General features: G+C 38.1%; 1 protein-coding gene and 1 pseudogene across 3 annotated transcripts in view; one reads left to right on the top strand and one right to left on the bottom strand.

The window, feature by feature from the left end:
• YES1 (YES proto-oncogene 1, Src family tyrosine kinase) overlaps positions 1-24,513 on the bottom strand; it is a 101,822-nt gene that overhangs the window by 5,628 nt on the left and 71,681 nt on the right. For all 3 annotated transcript variants that reach the window (XM_068562253.1, XM_068562252.1, XM_068562251.1), the window contains exons 2-10: positions 21,275-21,547; positions 17,158-17,257; positions 13,631-13,729; positions 11,492-11,595; positions 11,255-11,404; positions 9,238-9,393; positions 8,890-9,069; positions 2,616-2,692; positions 1,276-1,429 (exon numbers count right to left, since the gene is read on the bottom strand). In XM_068562253.1, coding sequence (XP_068418354.1) covers positions 1,276-1,429; positions 2,616-2,692; positions 8,890-9,069; positions 9,238-9,393; positions 11,255-11,404; positions 11,492-11,595; positions 13,631-13,729; positions 17,158-17,257; positions 21,275-21,539 — 1,285 coding nt within the window. In that variant the 5' untranslated portion in view covers positions 21,540-21,547. The remainder of the gene's footprint in view (positions 1-1,275; positions 1,430-2,615; positions 2,693-8,889; positions 9,070-9,237; positions 9,394-11,254; positions 11,405-11,491; positions 11,596-13,630; positions 13,730-17,157; positions 17,258-21,274; positions 21,548-24,513) is intronic.
• Positions 7,264-7,612, top strand: LOC137776115 (small ribosomal subunit protein eS26 pseudogene; annotated as a pseudogene).

Genomic DNA, 24,513 nt, shown 5'->3' with positions numbered 1-24,513 from the left:
ACTCGACCTTACTTACTCTCTGCCTGTCAAAGTTACACTCTTTCTTTGCATAGTGGACTGAGCGTCCACTATGTTAGGTAATGTCAGGCATTCTACATCTATTAATTCATTAAGTTTCACAACAATCTTGAAAAGTAAGTATTACCATCTAATATTTATAAGTGAGGAGACTGAGGCCCAGTCAAAAAGGTTAGGTAACTTGGGTGAAATCTCTGGGCTAACAGGAGATGGAACTGGAACTCAAAAACCCATACTCTTCCTGTATGCATATATTTTGTCCTTTAAATGTGTACTGAATGAGAGCTCAGAGAGATACACACCAAATAAAAGAACTGACCTGTGTTAATTTCTGTAAGCTCCCCTCCCTCACTGTTTACAGTGTCAATCTTATAAGTGTTTTTATTTACTACAATTTTATATATAATAAAGAATTATTGTAAATCTGGCATGGAAATGGTTTCCAAAGCCTTTATAAAACTGTATGCTATTTCTTAAGATATTAGCTCCTAGTCCTTAGTGTAGTAAAAACTGGATGGTTCTGAAGTTTGTTACAAAAGTTATTTTAAAATGTTTCTTATTTGTTGGCATGCCAAAGGAAGTGTGAAGAGGAGAATACTGCTTGCTATATTTATAATGCAAAGAACACCCACAGTCAGATTCTTCCTTGGGGGAAATAACTATCAGAAAGCCACAGTACTGGGCTTCCCTGGTGGCGCGGTGGTTGAGAGTCTGCCTGCTAATGCAGGGGACACGGGTTCGTGCCCTGGTCTGGGAGGATCCCACATGCCGCGGAGCGGGTGGACCCGTGAGCCACAGCTGCTGAGCCTGCGCGTCTGGAGCCTGTGCTCCGCAACGGGAGGGGCTGCGGTGGTGGGAGGCCCGCGCACCGCGATGAGGAGTGGCCCCCGCTTGCCGCAACTAGAGAAGGCCCTAGCACAGAAACGAAGACCCAACATAGCAATCAATCAATCAATCAATTAAAAAAAAAAAAAAACAACTTTAAACACTCATTGAAAAAAAAAAAAAAAAAAGAAAGCCACAGTACTATGCACCGTGTATAATTTTATGAATAAAAATCAATGTTTTTATGACTCTTTTTTTTTCTTTTCCTTTCTTTTTTATTGGAGTACAGTTGCTAATGTTTCTATGACTCTTCTGAGCAGACCAGACCGAGAGCTGTTCTTCTTATTCTGTAAAACCCTGTATATTCAAAAGAATGGTAAGAAATACCCATCGAAAATGAGGTTACAAGAGTTTATTAAAAAGTCATTTTACCTTGTCTAGCTGTATACTCATTGTCTTCAATTAACCTTGCTAAGCCAAAATCTGCTATTTTGCACACAAGGTTTTCTCCTACAAGAATGTTAGCAGCCCGAAGATCTCGATGAATATAGTTCATTCTTTCAATATATGCCATACCATCAGCAATCTTGGGAAGAAAAAAGCATATATGATACAAAGGGAAGGAGGGAGAGGACAATTCTGGTTAATGTTAAGTCAGATCGCTGAAGAATCATGTATATCTTCAAAAGAGATGATGGTAACAGGGCATAGTCTAGCAGATAATAAGAAGAACAGAAAACCTTTTAATGGAGGGGGAGGGAGAGGAGGATAAGGAGGGAGAGAGGGAGAGAGAAGGAAGGAGAGAAGGAGAGGGGATAGGGGAGTAGGAGAAAGGCCCACAAAGCCTGAACCATTTACCTGGCCCTTTCCAGAAACAGTTTGCGGGCCCTTAGTATAGAGGGGCTCAGAGCCTTGAGCTCAGGTGTGTGGATGAGGCTTGACATATGCCAAAGTCTCACAGGTACGGTTTCTTGGTATAAAGTTTCTCTAAATTGCTAGATCCCATGGACATCTGGACACTCACTGAGAGAGGAGTCTTAGACCCAATGTGTCAACCAAAGCCAATAAAAGGCCCCTTGAATACCTACCACACATCTGAATATAACTTTTAATAGTTTTCATTTATATTTAAAAACAAAAATCCAGAATAGTAAAACTATCCCATCTTTAACTGTATATTGCCATCTTAATTCTTGTTTTGGACTATATTAAATAAGAAATTCAGCATATACTTTATCTTTATTTATTTATTTAAAGACCAATACTATTAATTATTTTAGGTATATTACTTTCCAACCTTCTATCCTGGTAGGATCAGTATGATTCTATGTTGCTTAATATCTGTCTATCTACGGCACCCCACTCCCAGCTTTGTTCAGGGCCTTTTGCAGCATACACTTTAGATTTCTAATATTTTCTTTGGAATAGCGATCGTTCATTGTCTTAAAATTTATCTACTGAAATATAAATACATATAGATTTTATATTTGTGGATGCATATGTTTCTGAAAGGCCATATGATACAGGACAGCACTGTACTGGGAGTTACCTGATTCTAATACTAATAAGTTATATGACTTTTAGATACCTGGGTCCTCAAGATACTACAGTATCTGTAACATACGGAGATCAGACTGGATTATCTGTAATGTTCCTCCCAGCTCTAAAATCCCATGATTTCACTATTTGAACAATAGTATCTACTAAGATTAGTTTACATTTTTAATGTACACTTGCAATTCAAATGGACACATGTATAAACACACAAGTACCTGAGCAGCCATGTCAACCAGTTGTGGGAGCTTCAAGTACTTTCCATCTCCCTCCTTCAGGAAATCTAATAAGCTCCCTGTAACAGACAGCAAGACATTCATGAAAAATAAGCAAATCTTAAATCAGAATTGCAACAAACATTCCCCTACCTCCAAACAAATCATATGACAATACAAAACTTCAGCTTTTTATTCTTCAATATTTTTTGCAGCTTTGGAATTTCTGAATAATTACCTTTAAGATTCTAGAAGAGGGCCCTAAACTGAATTTTTTAAAACTTCTGATAACATGAAAAAAAAAGGGAAAATGCAATCATCTCACCAGATTATAGACATTCTTTCCTTGTTTGCTTTGATCAAAATCAGTCCAATTTTTAGTCAAAAAGTAGTATTAGATACTTATATTTTTAAGTCAATCTGTAACAAGAGTTCAGACAACTTGAGGACATCTTGGGGTACTTGAAACTAAAGCTAGGTGGCTAAATAAAAGAGTTGATGTGAAGTGTTAGTACAACCAACTTCTCTCAATTTTAGCAGAAGATACCATGCAACAGCAAAGTACTATGCATTACAGCAGAGATAAAGGCTGGAAAGAAAACGTCTAATTGCTATTCTATTACAGGTTAAAAACTTACCATGTACCTGAATTTAATCAAGAGAAAATATCAGACAAACCCAAATTAAGGCACATTTTATAAAACAACTTTGTTCTCTTAAAAAAAATAACAATGTTATGAAAGACAAGAAAAGCTAAGGACTGCTCCAGATTAAAGGAGACTAAAGAGATGGATGACTAAAAGCAACGCATGACCACGGGCTGGATACCAGATCGGGGGGAAATTGCTATAATCATCACTGGGACGATCGGTGAAATCTGAATATGAACTGCATTTTAGGCAACAAAATTGTATCCATGTTACATTTCTTGAATTTGATCATTGTACTGTGGTTATGTGACAATGTTCTTGTCTTTAGTAGACAAACTGAAGTATTTAGAGGTAAAGCGAGCATAATGTCTGCAATGTACTCTCAAATGGTTCAGGAAAAAACCCTCACATTTATTCATGCATATATATAGCAATTGGCGAATCTGGCTGAAACATACATGGGAATTCTTTGTATTATTTTTGCAACTTTTCTATAAGTTTAAAAGTACTTCAAAATAAAAGTAAAATAGAACAAAAAACAAGGCAAGGCAAAGAAAACCCTTTCCATGTTGACAGGACTGTGAAGCAAGGCATAGTCATGACTTAGTCTCTTCATTTATAGAGATTCAAAGTCAGGGAATATCTCTTTTCCTCTGGTCCGTCTATGGCAGGGAGGACATGTTACTGTGTTTGTCCATTTATCTGCCCTTTCAAATATTTACTGAGGGTCTACTACATGTGAGGCACTGTAAAAGGCATAGAAGATACAAAGATAAATAAGATCTTAAAATACTATACAAAAGTATAGTATATAGATCTAGAAACTATATGTACACAAATAAATATTGTCCAGTAGGTGTTATAAAAGCTACTGTAAAAACTACAGTGGAGACATGATGGATCTGGTTAATTCTATGGAGAAATCAGGAAAGGCTTCACAGAGGAGATGCATCTTGAAGAAGAATGAGAGCAGAGAGGGAATTCCAGGAAGAGAGAATAACAAGTACAAAGGCAGTAATTCATGAAACGGCACAGTAAGTTCAAGGAACTGAAAACGGTCCTTCCTATGCAAGAACACGGGCACAAAGATGGGAACTGATGAGAAAGAGGCTGCAGGAGTCAAAACACAGAAGGCAATGCATAAATGGACTTTATCTTTTTTATATGAAGTTTTATACTGAGAAGCAATATGATCAGATTTATGTTGAAAAGCAATTACTCCGATTTGATGAATGAAATTGGACTAAAACTGCATAAAAGGAGTAAGTTTAAAAGTTCCTGCAATAGTCTAGGAAAGAATGAGAAGAGGAACATTTCCAGAGACACTTAATAAATGGAATTAACAGCAGGCAATGGACTATTATTACATAAGGGGGTGGGAGAGTGAAGACTGCGGGGCCTCACTGCCAGAGTCTGTGTTTCTAACAAGTGTCCAGGTGATGCTACTGCTGCCGCCCCCGATGTTCCAGAGTCTCTTTCCCCTTTCCAAAAACGGCAAGTACAAGAATATTCACTGCAGCGCTGTCTGTGATGGTGCAAACTAAAAGCAACCTAAATGTTCATTGGGAGAGGAATGAATGAACAATGGAATACTCATACAGAATTTCATTCAATAGTTAAAAGTACACAAATGAGATCTTCCCTTAACCACATGAATAAATCTCAAGCACGTAATGTTGAACGAAAATAAAGCTGGTTAAACTTATGTAATTTAAAAACATACAAATACTGTTAATAGGTAACTATATATTAGTAAAAGTATATCAACATGAAAAACAGAGATGGGAAAAGCAACAACTTCAAAACTGAGGTTACCTCTGAAGGGAATAGGCTCAATGAGGGGTAAAAACAAGGATTCAGTTAGATATTTAATGTGTTGTTTCCTTAGTAGAAAGATCTGAAGCAAATATGGCAAAATGTAAACAGTTAAATTTGGATGGTAGGGACATGGGTGTTACGGTATTCTTTGTATGTTTGAAACATTCTGTAATTTAAAAAGAGTAAAATGGCTAGTTAGGAAGTAAAGATGTAATATTGTCTGTTTTTTAAAGAATCTTGGGGCTTCCCTGGTGGTGCAGTGGTTAAGAATCCACTTGCCGGGCTTCCCTGGTGGCGCAGTGGTTGAGAATCCGCCTGCTAATGCAGGGCACACGGGTTCGAGCCCTGGTCTGGGAAGATCCCACATGCCGCGGAGCAACTGGGCCCGTGAGCCACAACTACTGAGCCTGCGCGTCTGGAGCCTGTGCTCCGCAAGAAGAGAGGCCGCGATAGTGAGAGGCCCGCGCACCGCGATGAAGAGTGGCCCCCACTTGCCGCAACTAGAGAAAGCCCTCGCACAGAAACGAAGACCCAACACAGCCATAAATAAATAAATAAATAAATAAATAAATAATTCCCATTTAAAAAAAAAAAAAAAAAAGAATCCACTTGCCAACGCAGGGGGACAGGGGTTCAAGCCCTGGTCCCGGAAGATCCCACATGCCGCAGAGCAACTAAGCCCATGCACCACAACTACTGAGCCTGCACTCTAGAGCCCACGAGCCACAACTACTGAAGCCCACGCGCCTAGAGCCTGCGCTCCCCAACAAGAGAAGCCACCGCAATGAGAAGCCCATGCACCGCAACAAAGAGTAGCCCTCACTCGCCGCAACTAGAGAAAGCCCATGCACAGCAACGAAGACCCAATGCAGCCCAAAATAAATAAATAAAATAAATAAATGAAAAAAAAAAAAAAAAGAATCTTGGCTGTGAAGGGAAGCAAAAGGTAAAGAGAAGTCGGTGAAAAGCAGATGCTGGGACCAAGAGAGGGTTTTCTTTTTAAATGAAAGGAAGGATTTAACTGTCCTTAAACAGAGGAAGGAACACTTCTTTTTCTTAGCCTGCAAGACAGACTGATGTTATATAAATACTCTGCATGACAATGCTGAATATACAGGAAGAAGTAAAAGCTACAGTTCTTTGTTTCGGGATTTAGAATCTAGATAAGGAGCCATGATCAATCCACTATGTAAAATATCATTCAGTGTAATGATAATTGCTAAAACAGTGCAAAGGCTGCAGAGCACAGAAATCCAGGACTGGAATGTGTGTTATTTTGACAATTCTTTTTTTCTGATCTTTAACTAATTACAGCAAATCCCCCCTCCCTTAAAAGTTTCTTATATCCATTTATCAGAGCATTTTGGATCATATCAGTGGGTCCTTAACCTTTTTTTGGTCATGGGTTATTTTGAGAATCTGATGAATGAGAGAGTCTATGGACTCTCTCTCTAGAAAAACACACATAAGTGTGCAAAGATTGACAGAGAACTTCAGAGGAAGTTCACTGACCCTCTGAAGCTCATTCATGGCAGAGAGAGCATGTACTTGATAAGTAATTATGAAACCAATTCAGAGCAGTCCTTAAGTTTGTCTCATATACCTCTCTGGCCTTATTTCCAACCAGTTACCTTCTATACTTTCCACTACCCATGGTTTTGTTCCCCGTTTCCTCATAGCTCTGCAGAAAAACACTGGTACCCTTCACTTTACTTATTCGTGTCCTTCATATTAAAGGGTAGTTCAAGGCTTGTCTTTTCTGATATTTCTCATTTTATTCCAACCTATGTTATCTCTTCAATTTCTACGTTACTTACTGAATGTGTCAAAACACCTAGAAATCCATTATGCTTTGAACTTGTTTGTTTATAGCGAGCTGTTATTTACTTTTATACTGAAAATTAACTCATCGGGTTAGGTCTTTTCTCTCCTAATTCAATGTAAGTTAGATGGCTTTATTTCTTTGATACCTTGTAATACTGGCACACTGTTTATATATTAGAAGCATTCAATACATTTTAATTGTTAAGAATTTCTAGAGTATTCTGATTATAAAGAGAACACACGAGGCAATGAGTTTGGATAGATTATGGAGGGCCAAGTTCTAAGTGCCTGAATAGCAAGATGGGGAATTACAGAGTTTAAAACTAGAAGGGCCTCTCCCTCGCCTCCTCGCTTCTAAGATGACCAAGAAAGGAAGGAATAATGGTCGTCCCAAAAAGGGCTGCGGCCAAGTGCAGCCTATTTGCTGCACCAACTGTGCCCGATGCGTGCCCAAGGATAAGGCCATTTAAGAACCTCGTCATTCAGAACATCGTAGAGGCTGCAGCCATCAGGGACATTTCCGAAGCAAGTGTTTTCGATGCCTGTGTGCTTCCCAAGCTGTATGTGAAACTGCATTACTGCGTGAGTTGTGCCATTCACAGCAAGGTAGTCAGGAATCGTTCCCGGGAAGCCCAGAAGGAACGAACACCTCCACCCCGATTTAGACCTGCGGGTGCTGCCCCATGACCTCCACCAAAGCCCATGTAAGACGCCAAGTCCTTAAAGACTAAAGAAATACTGTCCCCTGGAAAGACAATAAAATGGAAGTTATACTTTAAAAAAAAATTAAAAATAAACTAGAAGGGGCATTTGTGATCTTGTATTCTAAACCTCCCATCTAGAAATAATCCTAACCCAGCAATCTAACATAGACTTCTACCATATTCCCCAATTAAATACTTCTTGAAATCAATATACAAAGCTAAACAGACCATTAGCTTTTATCTCCACTATATTCTTATGCTATCAATATCCTGATTTAAACTTTCTCCTTGTCCCTTTTCTCCCTTCTAGTTCATCTAATATACTCTGACATGGAATATTTGGCAGTTGTTTGAAGTAGAGATTCTTTGCCAAAAGTGCCATGTGCTTTGGGAGCTTTACGTAATGTTTTGGCTCTCAATTAGTAGGCTATGTCAATTCTTAACTTTTGGTTTTTCTGTTTCTTTTGGGGGGGAATATTTTCTTATGGTCAATGTGTAGCTTGTAGTTGGTCCTGTCACCACTAGATGGAACTACATCACTGACCAAGATGGACAAATGGTGAGGGATGACTCCATCAGTGGCTTTAACTGCAGATTAGTGACTCATTAAGACTAAAAAAAGGAGATAAAATTCAAGAGGATAAAAAGCAGGCCTGTCAGCAAGCATATTTGGTGACTTACTAGTTCCTCTTCTAATGCATCATCAGCAAAGGGAAAAAGAAGAGCGACAGCCTTCCCTTCTCCTTTCCCTGGCCCTAACCCACCCTGTTACTGAAGATCCCACACCTTGGGGTCTGGGGTTTGGGGAAACGGAGAAATTTCAGTTGACAGTAGTGGAAAAAAGCAGTTTCTAGGACTCCTGAGTGAGATTATATTAAAACTAGATAAAGTTAATTTTCTTAACTTTACCTGATTTCTTTGCTTTAGTACTAAAGATATAAATAGCTTTCTGATTGCATTATTTTAAATCAACTAGTGTGAATACTTTTTTTCTTTTTCACCTTCCCAGCTATTCCACTGACTTTAGTCAAATGCAATGAAGGACTATTTACTTTCAAAATAAATTCAGTGCCTTATTTCCTTTTTAAACTCTGTACTATCCTTTGGAATAACTGGAGCTAATTTCATTAAATAAAATGTCAGGTTTTCTCTTTTCACATGTCTACATAAAAAATCTTAAGTTAGAAAATACAGTAAAAATCTGTATGCATAAAAATAGAGATGAAGACTTAAAATTTATTAATAACATGAATACCCCATGAGATACTAACATACACATACCTTTTGACATAAATTCAGTGACAATGTAAATTGGCTCTTCAGAAACAACAGCATATAGTGGAACAAGTTTATCATGTCTTAACTTTTTCATTATCTGAGCCTCTTGAAGAAAAGCTTCTGGCATCATTGTACCTGGTTTTAGTGTTTTGATTGCTACTTTTGTGGTTCCATTCCACGTTCCTAGAGAAACAACCCACATTTCACTATTTTAACCTATATTTTAAGAGATTTACAACAAACTTCAATGAGCAGCAGTAACCTTAAATATTTCAACATATCTTATCATAAACTGGGGCATTTTAATCTATGGTTAAACAATGACAAAAAACAAAAGTTCAGGCTCCTTACCCATCCATACTTCACCAAAACATCCTTGTCCTAGTTTAACCTCCAGTCGCAAAGATTCTCGAGGGATTTCCCAAGCATCTTTTGCTAGACCTTGAGTCTGGGGTTTCACAGTTGGACACACAGTTGTTAACTTATGGCATAAACCATCAGCATGTTCTAGATAAATGAATAAACTACACTGTAAAATGAATAACTTACAAAAATTAAGGTACATATAGTTGTACCAGTGTTTTTAAAAGTTTAAGTTATAGGAAATAAAAACAATGTTCTATCAGTTTTATTACAAAAGCATAAACACAAAAAGGGAGTTGCATAAAAGAAACAAAACATACAAGAAGTGAAACATTTTATTAAGTACATTTTAAAAGTTATTATTTATTCTTCCCAAAGAGAATGTTACCATTAATTGTTATTTCTAAAAACCACAAGCGAGGGACTTCCCTGGTGGCGCAGTGGTTAAGAATCCGCCTGCCAATGCAGGGGACAGAGGTTCGATCCCTGGTCCAGGAAGATCCCACATGCCGCAGAGCAACTAAGCCTGTGCGCCACAACTACTGATCCTGTGCTCTAGAGCCCGCGTGCCACAACTACTGAGACCGCATGCCACAACTACTGAAGCCTGCATGCCTAGAGCCCACGGTCCGCAACAAGAGAAGCCCCTGCAATGAGAAGCCCGTGCACTGCAATGAAGAGTAGCCCCCGCTCTCCGCAACTAGAGAAAGCCCACGAGCAGCGACAAAGACCCAACACAGCCAAAAATAAATAAATAAATTTTTAAATAAATAAATAAAATAAAGTAAAAACCACAAGCATAAGAAGCACACCGAAAATCAAGGAAAAACTTCTTTACTTAGAGGACTGATCTTCAAATAAAGGAGACACAAAAACAGTAAATCCCAAATTTATAATGGCTTGACTTGTGAATCCTGCTTAGACAATCTTTCTTATGGTAAATATGACGTGTTCCCTTCCATTCTCAACATCCACATCACATCCAATTACAACTGATGACACTGCTTGGTAACATGTTTTATCAGTGTCAAGACTGGTGATTGACTTGACAGACTTAATTTGCAGTTAGCTGTCACTGAAGAAGAAATTGTCATGGAAGCTTCCCCTCCCCTAGTATTAAACATTTAAAGACTTTCAGATTCATTCATGTATTAAACTGGAGATTAAAAATTTTGAGAGAGAAGACTCTAATACTGAATACCTTTCAAAGGTCCTTGAAAGACTGATGAATGTCTACAGTTGCTATAACTTAATTTTCCATGAAAAGAAAAATGCATCTTCAGATCAAATTTCATTGGATTTACACTTTAGGAAGTCTTATGTGGTTCAGCCCATGCTGAGGAACGTAACCCAAAGGACATATGCTACAGCTTCTTACTTAAGTGTTTAGTTTTACCTACTTAGAAAGTGTCCCGAAATAAAATTTTTGCTTTTTTATTTATTGTCACATCTGTTTGGTATTTAGCTGTTATGAAATGGAACTCCGATGTAAACAAACACTGTGCCAGTAAGATATAAGGACACAAATGATGATAGTCTGATTTAGCACATCATCCAAGAACCCAACTCAGGGACTTCCCTGGTGGTGCAGTGGTTAAGAATCCGCCTGTCAATGCAGGCGACTCGTGTTCGATCCCTGGTCCGGGAAGATCCCACATGCTGTGGGGCAACTAAGCCCGTGCACCACAACTACTGAGCCTGCACTCTAGAGCCCGCTCTAGAGAAACCACCACAATGAGAAGCCCGCACACCACAATGAAGAGTAGCCCCCGCTCGTCGCAACTAGAGAAAGCCCACATGCAGCAACGAAGACCCAACGCAGCCAAAAAAAAGAACGCAACTCAATAGTAAGTATTATCTGTTCCTCATTTTAAAACTAAAATACATTGGGCACATACTGTGTATAAAGTAGCATGCTAGACCTTAAGAGACATGAAGACATGAATGCTGTCCTCATAAAATTGAACATGAGGAAATAATTTTCACCTCTGAAATATTCACGTACCTGTATAGTGTTTTACCAATTTCTGCAGAGTATCAAATTGTGCTCTGGTTGTAATATAGTATCCACCATTGTCAAGTTTCCTAATTTTGTAGTGTTTCACATTGTCACCCCTTACCTCATCCCAATCACGAATAGAGAGGGAATAAGCACCTAGAAGGGAAAATGAAAACTTCTACTATACCTTTCTTAAAATACTGCCCAAGAAAATTTTTATACTTATATTAACAATATTCGTACCTTTAGTAGTTTCACTCTCTCTTACTAAGAAAATACCTCGTTGATTCCCAGGATTCAGAAGTAATCTTTCAGCATCTTTTCTCCCCATTTTGCCAAAATACCATCTGGAAAAAAAAAAAATGAGTAGTGTTCTGAGTTAGAAGGATGTAATAAGCATCAGAAAAATTATACATAGATATTAGTAAGAATGGAGTGGGATAGGGAGGATGGCAAAGAATAGAACACAGCTTTAAAATACAGTAAAACAGAATGAAAGATCTTTCTTAAATAAGAATATTACAAGTATTACTATCAGAATATATTCTGTCATAGTATTTTCATGTATTAACTACTCAACATGTCTCTTAAACTCCACCTGGCAGTCACAGGAACCGTAAATACAGAAAGAAAGGCAACAATGACAGCCCTTTAGTCAATGACAGATGAAAATATTAAGATTATAGTAGGAAGAGTAAAAGTGGTTCTCTGTTAACAGTGTGATCATTTGTATTCAGTAAGATGCAAGTAAACCATATCCAAATTATTAGGGACTCTAAATTAATGTGGGTTTATTTAATACAGTTTTGTGAATAAAAATGCAATTTTTGCTGAGGGGGAGCCACAGAATAGTGGAGAAGAAAGACCAAAGGACAAAATGGAAAGTAACAAGTGCCAAAGCAGAACAGAGTTATGGAGACAAATTACACATCACTAATAAAAAAGCAAACAAATATTGATAGAGCACCTACTATGTGCAAGATGCTGGGTTAAGTGCTGTGATATGAAGATGATGTATTATTTATGGATCCCAGATAAACCTGCTTTGACATAAAAGTACAGGCATACCTCATTTTATTGTGTTTTGCTTTACTGAGTCTTTTTAAAAATTGTAGGTTTGTGGCAACCCTGGTCAAGCAAGTCTATCAGAGTTATTTTTCCAATAGCATTTGCTAATAACTTCACGTCTCTGTGTCACATTTTGCTAAGTCTTGCAGTATTTCAAACATTTTCTTCCACATAAGACAGCAAACTTAACTGATAAATGTTGTGTGTGATCTGACTGCTCCACCAACTGGCTGTTTCCCCAACTCCCTCTCCTCATACCTCCCAACTCCCTGAGATACACAATGTTGAAATTAGGCCAAGTAATAACCCTACAGTGGTCTCTAAGTGTTCCTTTCTCTGAGTCAAAGGAAGAGTCGATCAGTGTGGCAAACTTCGTTGTTGATTTATTTTAAGAAACTGCCACGGCCACCCCAGCCTTCAGCAGCCACCAACATGGAGGCAGAACCCTCTACAGCAAAACAACTACGGCTTGCTGAATGCTCAGACAATGGTTAGCATTTTTTAGCAATGAAGTATTTTTAGTTAAGGTATGTGCATTGTTTTTTTAGACATAGACTGTTGCACACTTAACAGACTACACTGTAGTGTAACCATAACTTTTATATGCACTGGGAAACCAACTCACTTTACTGCAATATTTGCTTTATTATGGCTGTCTAGAACCAAATCCACAATATCTCCGAGTATGCCTGTAATATGTCACTGAAGGTAAACTTTAACTTTTGAAAGTTGTAAGAATGGTACATAGAACTCCCATATACCCTCCACCCAGCTTTCCTGTTAATTTTGATTTGTCATATTCTCTCTTTCCCTGTGTGTGTGTATGTTTGTGTGGGTGTGTGTATTTCCTTCTGAACTGAATGATAGTTGCAAATATGCTGAATCATTACCTCTAAATGCTTCCTTGTGTACATCCTAGAAGACAAAGATACTCTCTCTCCATAGCCATGGAGCAAGCACCTAAGTCAAGAAGTTAACACTGATACAATAACATCAAGGGAGGATAAATTTTTGAAGTGAAAGAGTCTGCAGACTATAAAAAGGGTTAATGCAATTATTTTAAAGTGAAAAAATAAAGGCTAGGGACTAGGCATAATGCAGTATTATAAATGCAGATTCATTTATGATCCTACTGTAAGCAAATACTATGGCATTAATTATTAATTTTCAAGTAACATCTCCTATTAATACGATACATTGGCTGTATTAAGACTGGTATGTGATTGTGTGTGTGTAAAGTTGTGGCTAAGTAGAATGTGCATTAAGACATTTTAAAAATCAAAATAATTAATAAAATATGAAGCAGTGCCATACTCTTCTGCCTGAATGGAATCTGCAGGGGCTACATAATTGCTAGGGATATAGCCATTCTTTCCTGTAGCAATTGATCTTGCTTCCCACCAGTCTCCTTCCCTGCAACACATAAAACAACAATTACCACAAAGTAGACCACAGCTCAGGACACGATCTATTGCAGTGCCATCTTGTATCTGAAATAGACAAGAAGTATTACTTCCACTTTTATTTATGCATTCATTTGATCAAGAATTAAACTCGAAGAATAATATTAAAAAAAATAGGTTACAGCACATCCCTGGTGGCGCAGTGGTTAAGAATCCACCTGCCAATGCAGGGGACATGGGTTTAATCCCTGGTCCAGGAAGATCCCACATGTTGTGGAGCAACTAAGCCTGTGCGCCATGACTACTGAGCCTGCGCTCTAGAACTGCAAGCCACAACTCCTGAGCCCGTGTGCTGCAACTACTGAAGCCCGTGTGCCTAGAGCCTATGCTTGGCAACAAGAGAAGCCACCGCAATGAGAAGCCTGCACACCACCACGAAGAGTAGCCCCTGCTCGCCGCAACTAGAGGAAGCCCGCGCACAGCAACAAAGACCCAACGCAGCCAAAAAAAAAAAAAAAAAATAGGTTACATGAATTAAGGGAATAAGGCCAAGCAAAATCACAATTGCATTATCTCTGCTTCAAACCAAAAAACAAAACAAAAACCCTGAAAAATAAACAAAAGAACCCACTTTAATTTTAGTTACAAAATCTCTTTTTTACGTAACCTAACCTTTCAACCTAAGACAATAAACTATGCTGAATAAAACAATTTGGGAAGCAAATCTTTCAGATGACTCAGTTTCAATGAAATGTTTTCTCATTAAAAAGCTTTACTGAGATAAAATTGTATACCATAAAATTCCCCCATTTAAGATTTAAGAGTTTTGCAGCCATTACCACTATCAATTTTAGAACATTTTCATCACCCCCAAAAGAAACCCTGTACCCATTAAGAGTTACTTCCCATCCCACCCCTCCCCCACCATTTCCAACCACTAATCTGCTTTCTATTTCTATGGATATGCCCATTGTGGGGGCATTTCATATAAATGGAACGATACAATATGTGGTCTTTTTGACTGGCTTCCTTCACTCAGCATAATTTTTTCAGCATTTATCAGTTGCTCATTCTTTTTTTATTGCTAAATGATTTTCTTTTTTTTTAATTTTTTTATTCATTTTTTATTTTTTTTTGGCTGCATTGGGTCTTCGTTGCTGCGCAAGGGTGTTCTCTAGTTGTGGTGAGAGGTAGCTGCGGCGAGTGGGGGCTACTCTTTGTTGCAGTGTGTGTGCTTCTCATTGCAGTGGCTTCTCTTATTGCGGTGCACGGGCTTCAGCAGTTGTGGCTCGCAAGCTCAGTAGTTGTAACTTGCAGGCTGTAGAGCACAGGCTCAGTAGTTGTGACTCACGGGCTTAGTTGCTCCCCGGCATGTGGGATCTTCCCAGATCAGGGATGGAACCCGTGTCCCCTGCACTGGCAGGCAGATTCTTAACCACTGTGCCACCAGGGAAGTCCCAATGATTTTCTTTTTAACAATGCATAAAATTACAATGTTTCTTTCTATCATATTAGGAGAAAAAATTCAGATGCCCTAGAACTACTGTAACCAAAATATTAGCAATGAGCAATAATAAAAAAATTTAATTCCTGGAATAAAGTATATTTACAAGAATGTTACCCATGAATATCCAAATAAGACTAAAATCAATTCAGAACATGAGAACTACATGTAGTTTGTAATAGATAAGCCTTGACTTTTCCAAAATTAATGTGAAAGGAGAGTATATTATCAATCTGCAATGAGGAAGACATATGGGCTCTGCTACTATAGATTACATGCATGTTTTGCTTTACCAGAGATAAGTATTGAAAATATTTTGTCTACATTGAAATTTTATAAATGCTTGAGGTGAATTTGATCTTTAAAAAAATGAAATGGAAAATCCTTTTGTAATTCAAATGTTTACAAACTCATATACTTGGCTTGTAGCTTCCTAGTATACATTAAGTACTTTCAGATATACAAACTGAAAACTTTGATCCTGATAATCATTCACTGATTCATTCAAACATTCACTGAACATCTTTTAAGTAACAGACCTTACAATAGGGTGTGCTAGAAACAGGTAAAAAGTCCTTATCCTCAAGTAACTCCGTCTACAGCAGGATTTCTCAGCCTCGGCACTACTGACACTTCGGGCTGGACGATGCTCTGTGGTGGGGGGGGGTGGGGGCCGTCCTGTGCACTGCAGGATGCCGAGCAGCATCTCTGGCCTCCACCCACTAGACGCCAGTTGTAGCACCATGGATGTAACAACCAAAAATGTCTCCAGACATGGGCAAATGTCCCCTGGGTGATTCTGCCCCCATGCTGAGAACCACTGGTCTAAAAGGATGATAGGCAAGTGATAAATTATAATTCAAAACTGTGATGGCAGCTACAATTGAGGTTTGCACAGGTTACTATGTAAACATGTAAGAGAGACACCAAATCCAGCAGGAGGTGGGGACTGGGACAGGCAGGAAAGGTGAAAGAATATCAAAAAAGGCTTCCTTGAGAAAGGACACAGGAATACACACTTTGACGGATGCATAGGGTTGGCCAGATGAAGGAAGAAAAGTGGAGGGACAAGAAGTTACATTCCAGAAAAAACAAATCGCATGTGTGAAAGCACAGAGAAGGGGAGAACCCCCAGTGTATTCAGAATCATAAATAAGTAATTCAGTCTGGCTGGGCAGTGGAGTGAGGAAGGGGAAGAAGCTCAATGAATGATGCCTGCTCTTATTGCTGTTTTATCTTGACAGCAGCCAGTAGCTACTGAAGGATTTTAAAGCCGAGAGACAGAATCATATTTCATGTTCTCAAAAGATAACTGGTAGCAAGTGGGAACAAGGATGGAAGGAAACATGACTGGACGCAAAGAGACCATAAATGTCTATTCTGAGAAGTTACAAAGTGGTCGCTGTGCCTGCTAATGAAATTATGGGATCTATTTTCCGTAACAAGCACTGAATTTTCTATGGTGGCCCACTAAATGACAAGAAGTCTGAGAGTCACATAAGGAAACAGCAACGTAACATGGTCAGTTTGGGACTGCAGGAATTCCTTAGCCTTTTTAGTTTGTTTTTTTAAGAGAAAGAGATTAAGATCTTTAAATCATCTAGTACTTAGATAAATGGGATCATAGAAATATCTTTATAAAGGTTTTTTTTAAGTAAGGTACTTATTTACATATACTCCCCTCAATCCTCACTCTTAAATCTCTACTGTTTATGGCAGAACCACAGTAACACAATTTGTAGAAATCATAACTTCTGGCTCCGGCAGTAGTATTATGCCGTGTGTCTAAAGAAACCAAATATATCATCCAATCCAGTGGGCAGAGACCCACGCCCCACTACTCTTGTCTCTGAATCATCAACCAGCTCAGTGGTTTCAGTGTAAAGTAGGCTACCGTTGGTACTTCACCCTCGTAAAATGTTCGTAACACTTACGTGTTGTTAATTATTTGAAATCTTTCACCCTTCTTAAATGAAAGGTCTTCTGTAGTTCTAGCTTCATAATCATATAAGGCCACAAATACAGTAACACCACCTATTGGGGGAAAAAAAGACCAAGGTAAATTATATAGACAAATTAACAACAGAGAAATTTAAAAACATTGCCAACAACAACAAAAAAAGCTTAAGCATAGTTCTTTTCCTGGTCTCCAGAATCTATTTTTAAAAGTTGGAGATTTGGGTCGCTGAAGTTTTCAAGTTATTAAGATGCTATCTTAAGGCCTTCCATGAGACTACTGTACTCTACAAATTCTAAAATTCTATAGACCCAGAGAGACATTTTTAATCTTGATTCATAGCTGCAACATCTCTAGCTTGAAAAGACAAAGTTCAAATCAATTCTTTGGCAGAAAAAGCATTAACGAGTATTATAAACTACTAGCATTGATCATCTCAATTTCTTAAAAACAATAAGTGAACATTTCCATCCTTAAGACTAATCATTCACTGTATAGCACAGGGAACTCTACTCAATACTCTGTAATGACCTATATGGGAATAGAATCTAAAAAAAGAGTGGATATATGTATATGTATAACTGATTCACTTTGCTGTACAGCAGAACACAACATTGTAAATCAACTATACTCCAATAAAAATTAATTTAAAAAAAGACTAATTAACAGTAATAACTAGGGTTTTATTAAGATTATTTACTATATTTAACACAAAGATAAAAACAGCATGTTTTTCTTAGAAATTAAATGGTATGGCTGATATGGATTATAAATTCCAAAAATAATTGTGTCATATAAAGCACTGTAAGTAGTTGCTTAAGACATAAGCAACTTAAATAGCCAAACTATTATCTGCAAGTGAAAGAACAGAATCTCATTTATCTGGCTTCTCCCCTGAGGCCCGGTCATATATTAACTACCTATTTGACATCTCAAATGTCTATCAAGCATTTAAAATTTATTAGGTACAAAACAAAGGTGTTGACTTTTCTCCTCTAACCTGAAGTATTACTGAAGTCTTCCCTACCTCAGCGAACACTACCAGTCAGGTATTCAAGCCAAGTCCATCACCAGCACTGTCAGTTCTACCTCTAAAGTACCTTATCTACTTCCTTTTCATTTTCAGTGCTTCCACCCTAATCCAAGTCCCTGTTACCTCTTACTGGGAAAGTAATAGCCTAACTCACTTCTATATCTGGTTCCCTACATCCACCCTTCACACAGCTGCCAGAAGGAAGTTTTTAGAAAGGGAATTCAATCGTGCAAATTCTTTACTGAAATCTCTTCAATAACTTCCTTCTAGCTTTGAATAAAACTCATACTTCTTACTATAGTCTACGAGGTCCTGAGAAATCCTGACTCTTCAACTGCGTATCATGTAATTCTACCCTCTGCCCATACTAGTCCTCAAACCTGCCAAGTCCATCTGTACCTCCTAAAGTGCATTTGTTATTCTCTCTTCCCAGAAAGCTCTTTTCCCATTTATGCACATATTTAGGTCATTCTCATCAATCAAACCTCAGCTCAAACGATTTCATCTCAAGATGGCTTTCCTTGATCATTTAAAGGGCCTTCGCCAATCATTCTAGTTAGTTCCTTCATAGTATTTATGAACCATTAATCATCCTGTTTAGTTGTTTCTATAATTATTATCCAACCCTCATTATAATGTAAACTCCATTAGGGCAGAAATCTTGTTTCTCTTGCTTACAACTCTCTACACCTGGCACACAGACACTCATCAATAAATTAATACCCATGAATGGACTATTTCCCGTAAATAAACTGCTTTAGGTAACTCAAGTATGTCTTCTCAACATTTATCATTTTGGATTACTATCTTTCCAGAACATATAATCCTGAAAATAAACTTTTACTGGTGACTGAGAAGTACCATCATGACCAACTATTATTGTCGTATTTAGAGTTAGGGGGCTGGAATTAAGACTATAATTGACTCTTTGATGTCCATAACTTCTCAAATGAACAGTCTAACAGAATTAGTGTATGACATTCTCTGGTCACTATTTTTGGTCTGGAGGTGAGCAGAGTGAAGGGACACATTTATAGTCCATGCTTGTAGAAGAGATTCTTCTTTTGTCCCCTCATGTTGCTCAATTTGGTGCTGGCAGCTGTTTTGCCAAGCCTAAGGATAAAGTGGACACTCCAAGGGCTGCAAGAGAGACGCCAAAGAAACTCGAGTCCTTGATGACATCAAGGAACTGCTGGATCAAGGAATCCTGGAGCTCACCCTACCTTTTAAAGCCAGTTGTGCTTTGTTACTCAAGGGAAAAGCATCCCGATAGGGCACCCTTCATAAAAGAACTTTCTCTCTTTTTAAAGTTTCTGACTACGTTTTTAGAGCATTTCTGCCTCCATAAAAGGTTGTTGGCCATCATTTCTTGCTGTTCTCTGAAAGGATATTGTTGGGTAATAAATGAAGTTCTAGAATAGGGCATTAAATCTGTGCCCTCCTGCTTATTATCTGTGACTCTGAAAAAAAAATCATTTAAACACTGAGCCTCAGGATTTTTCTTTTTTCAGTCAGTAGTATCTAATAGAAAAACTGTATTATCATCACGAAACTGCCATTTACCTAATGTTTATCAAGTAACTACTATAATACTTTAATAATGGCTAGCACTTTACAATCCTCAGAAGTTGTAACATTCCAGAGGGAGGGGTATACGTTTTTTTAAAAATAGATCTTTATTGGAGTATAATTGCTTCACAATACTGTCTTCGTTTCTGTTGTACAACAAAGTGAATCAGCCATATCCCCATATCCCCTCTCTCTTGAGCCTTCCTCTCACCCTCCCTATCCCACCCCTCTAGGTCATCGCAAAGCACTGAGCTGATCTCCCCGTGCTATGCGGCTGCTTCCCGCTAGCTATCTATTTTACATTTGGTAATGTATATATGTCCATGCCACTCTCACCTCGACCCAGCTTCCCCCTCCCCCACCGGTCCCCAAGTCCATTCTCTATGGCTACATCTTTATTCCTGCCCTGCAACTAGGTTCATCAGTACCATTTTTTTTTTTTTTTAGATTCCATATATATGTTAGCATACAGTATTTTTCTCTTTCTGACTTACTTCACTCTGTATGACAGACTCTAGGTCCATCCCCCTCACTACAAATAACTCAATTTCGTTCCTTTTTATGGCTGAGTAATAGTCCATTGTATATATGTGCCACATATTCTTTATCCATTCATCTGTCGATGGACACTTAGGTTGCTTCCATGTCCTGGCTATTGTAAAATAGTGCTGCAATGAACATTTTGGTACATGACTCTTTTTTTTTTTTTTTTATGAAAGTTTCTTTCTTTCTTTATTTATTTTTGGCTGTGTTGGGTCTTCGTTTCTGTGCGAGGGCTTTCTCTAGTTGCAGCGAGCGGGGGCCACTCTTCATCGCGGTGCACGGGCCTCTCACTGTCGCGGCCTCTCTTGTTGCGGAGCACGAGCACAAGCTCCAGACGCGCAGGCTCAGCAATTGTGGCTCACGGGCCTAGTTGCTCTGCGGCATTTGGGATCTTCCCAGACCAGGGCTCGAACCCGTGTCCCCTGCACTGGCAGGCAGATTCTCAACCACTGTGCCACCAGGGAAGCCCCATGACTCTTTTTGAATTATGGTTTTCTCAGGGTATATGCCCAGTGGTGGGATTGCTGGGTCATATGGTAGTTCTATTTTTAGTTTTTTAAGGACCCTCCATACTGTTCTCCATAGTGGCTGTATCAATTTACATTCCCACCAACAGTGCAGGAGGGTTCCCTTTGGGGTATACGTTTTTAATCTTTGTATTTCCAGTGCCTGCCAGTCAGCACTCAATAATTATTTGAAAAATGAATTAGTGAAATAATTAATTATATAACCCAGTACACAACCACCATCAGATTACTACCAAATTTCCCAAAATAATATCCATGTATACAATAAGACTTGAATTTATGTTGGAGACTTTAATTTTCACATAAACTTATTTTAATAGTCCCCCAGTAAGTTATTTCTCTTATAGCAGGCAAACTTTATGTATGTATTGCCCAAGGTCACATTCTCAAACCAACAACAGGATTGTCCATTTAAATCTCACCTGTTAAGCCAGCAGGATATGAACTTGGCACCACTGAAAATGAGGAAGATGTTCCTCCAAAAGGTGTCACCCCTGAGGATCCTCCAAATGGTGTCATGGAAAGGTTGCTGAAATTAACAGATGTGCTCTTTGTGGAGGATGTGGGTGCCACTGCAGTGTGCTCTGCTCCATAATGGCTGACACTCGTACTGACCGGTTCTGGAGTGTTTTCTGGTCTGTATTTAATGGCTGGACTTTTGCTCTCTTTACTTTTAATGCAGCCCATTATCAAATCTACAAAGGTGATAAGGCAAATTTTGAGAAGCAGTTAACATAAAGCATACTTCAAAAGGTGCAATTCAATAGTTGACTTTAAACGAGGCATTTTTCCCCTGCAAATAAGTTAACAATAACAAAACAAACCAAAAAGAACCTAGACAGCTGCAAATAAAGTCTCTCCACCTCATTTATCTTTATTACAATTCTGCTAACGTATCATTCCAATCATGTCATTCTCCAGCTCAATCTCCTTTAATGGTTCAATGACAACATGCCACAGTGTATTGGGAAAACCATGGGCTCTGATGCCAGAAGCCAGAGTTTGAATCCTAGCTTCCTACTTCCTAATGCAGTGACTGCAGGTATGTTACTTAACTTCTCTGCACCTCAGTTACTTGAAAAAGGAGAACAATAATATCACCTACTTCATAAGGTTTTCTATAAGGATTAAATTTCTTACAACTTCTAGACAATCTCTGGTTCTACATAGTGGGTACTAGCAAATTCTGGTTGTTTTCCTTCTACCTATACCAGCACTGTGTAACAGAAATATAATCTGAGCCATGCATATAATTCTACATTTTCTAGTAAATACATTTTAAAAATAAAAACAGGTAAAATTAATTTTAATAATATATTTGATTTGACTCAATAAATCTAAAATATAATTATTTCAACATGTCATCAATATGAAAAATTTTAATGAGATGTTTTATATTCTCTTGTACTAAATCTTAGAAATCTGGAGTGCATTTTAAACTTACAGTACATCTCAATTTGGACCAAGCACATTTTAAGTGCTCAACAGCTGTACGTGGCTAGTGGCTACTACACAGGACAATGCATCTCTACATTTTTTCCCTTCCCTACCAATGGACACACTCCCAATGCTTGCCAAATTGGACTTCAATTTATCTTTCCCACTTTATCATTTCCTCACTTATCTTATGCACACATGGAGAAAAAATTCCTGTTTCCCCAATACATATGCCCTGTGCTTTCCCATTTTTGCATTTTCCCTCCTAAAAGTGCCTCTGTCAGTAATACTCTCCTCACATCTCTACCTGCTAAAATTTATCCATTCACTGAGGGTCATTACAAATGTTACTTTACCATTCAGGCTGTCTCCATAACTGGTAAAATACCTTCTTCCTTAAAACTTCTAATGTACTTTTGGAGAGATTTCTGTACGAGACTCTCACTTGCATCTTGTTTTTTGCTAATTCCCAGCCTACCCTCAAGTCACTGGCAACACACTTCTTAAAAAGCAAGTTTCTCACCTCTTATACACTGTACAGCCTACGTAACTGGTAAAATACCTTCTTCCTTAAAACTTGTAACGTACTTTTGGAGAGATTTTTGTACGAGACTCTCACTTGCATCCTGTTTTTTGCCAATTCCCAGCCTACCCTCAAGTCACTGGCAACACACTTCTTAAAAAGCAAAGAGTTTCTCACCTCTTATATACTGTACAGCCTACCAACATGACTTGCATATAGTATGTTTACTGATATTACAAAATCTGCAGTATTCCATTCACTTCCTGAAGAAGAACTAATGGTGATTTCATTAATTCACTTTTTTTTTTCCTGGCTGTGACGCACGGCATGCGGGATCTTAGTTTCCCAATCAGGGATTGAACCCGCACCCCCTTCAGTGGAAGTGCAGAGTCCTAACCACTGAACTGCCAGGGAATTCCCCTAATTCACTTACTTTTTACAGTATTTCCCTTCTTTTACAGCATTCAAAAGGAAGTAGGTGAGTGATAAGATGACTGCTTCATCAATTCTGAAAGACTGAACATTTTTACAAACTCAACTATATAATATTGATTTAAAATGTAGCTATAAATATTAAAAGAGAAACAGTCTCAGAAACTCAAAGTTGGAAGGTTTTCACATCGATCTTAAAACAGGTATATTCTGAAGACGTGACAATAAAGCACAGGATTGGAACATGACTGGGACTGGAAACTTAAATATCTACTGAAAACACTATGAGAGAATAATAATAAGCTAAATATATAAAAAGCGGTCTTCTAAATGTGTTAGAAAAAACTAAAGGTAAGCTGTTTCATAATCTAGCAGTTGGAAAAGCCTTTAAAGCGTAAAAGTAGAAACCTTAAAGGAAAAGACTAAGAGATATATGATTAAGTTGGGGGGTGGTGCAGATGTGGACACAGAAACTCTGAAGTGACACTAAAGACATGAGAAGTAGGGAGGATATCTTTGCACCTGCTCATGCTCTTACTTGCTCTCTCAACACATAAATGTACTCATATGAAAACTGGTTGACGTTCTTAATACAGACAACTCTTACACATTAAAAAACATATATATAAGCCCCTTAGAAAAACAGGAAAGCCTACCAACAGGCAATTCACAAAGGAAATATGAAAGGCCAATTAGCATATGAAGATATGTCCAATCATCCCAGTCTTCTAATAAATGCAAATTTTTAGGGAATTCCCTGGGGGTCCAGTGGTTAAGACTCCGCACTCTCACTGCTGAGGGCCTGGGTTTCATCCCTGGTCGGGGAACTAAAATCCCAAAAGCCGCGTGGCACGACAATCAATCAATCAATCAATAAATGCAAAATTTTAAAGGTATCCTTTTTGCTTATGAGATTGGCAAATTTTGGCTCAATACTCAAGGCTGAAGGGTGAATTTTAATCAACAATCAATATATACCCATGTTATCAATCAATAATCAATATATACCCATGTTATCAATCAACAATCAATATATACCCATGTATGTTAAATTGCAAACATATTTTAAAATCTATACAAGACTTTCACTATTACCTATATCCAAAGTCTAAATATTAAAAAAATACTTTAACAATTACATAGACTTTGAAAGAACAGTAGTTGTATGACAGAGAAAAAATTATGAAAGCCAGTAACGGTGCTATCATTTTAAATTTGATAACAGACCAACTGAAATACATCAATTCATAACCGAGGTTACTATAACTA

Source organism: Eschrichtius robustus, chromosome 14, assembly GCF_028021215.1.
Source record: "Eschrichtius robustus isolate mEscRob2 chromosome 14, mEscRob2.pri, whole genome shotgun sequence".
NCBI lineage: Eukaryota > Metazoa > Chordata > Mammalia > Artiodactyla > Eschrichtiidae > Eschrichtius > Eschrichtius robustus.
Note: the sequence above shows the minus strand (reverse complement) of the source record. Positions and strands in the feature narration are given on the sequence as shown.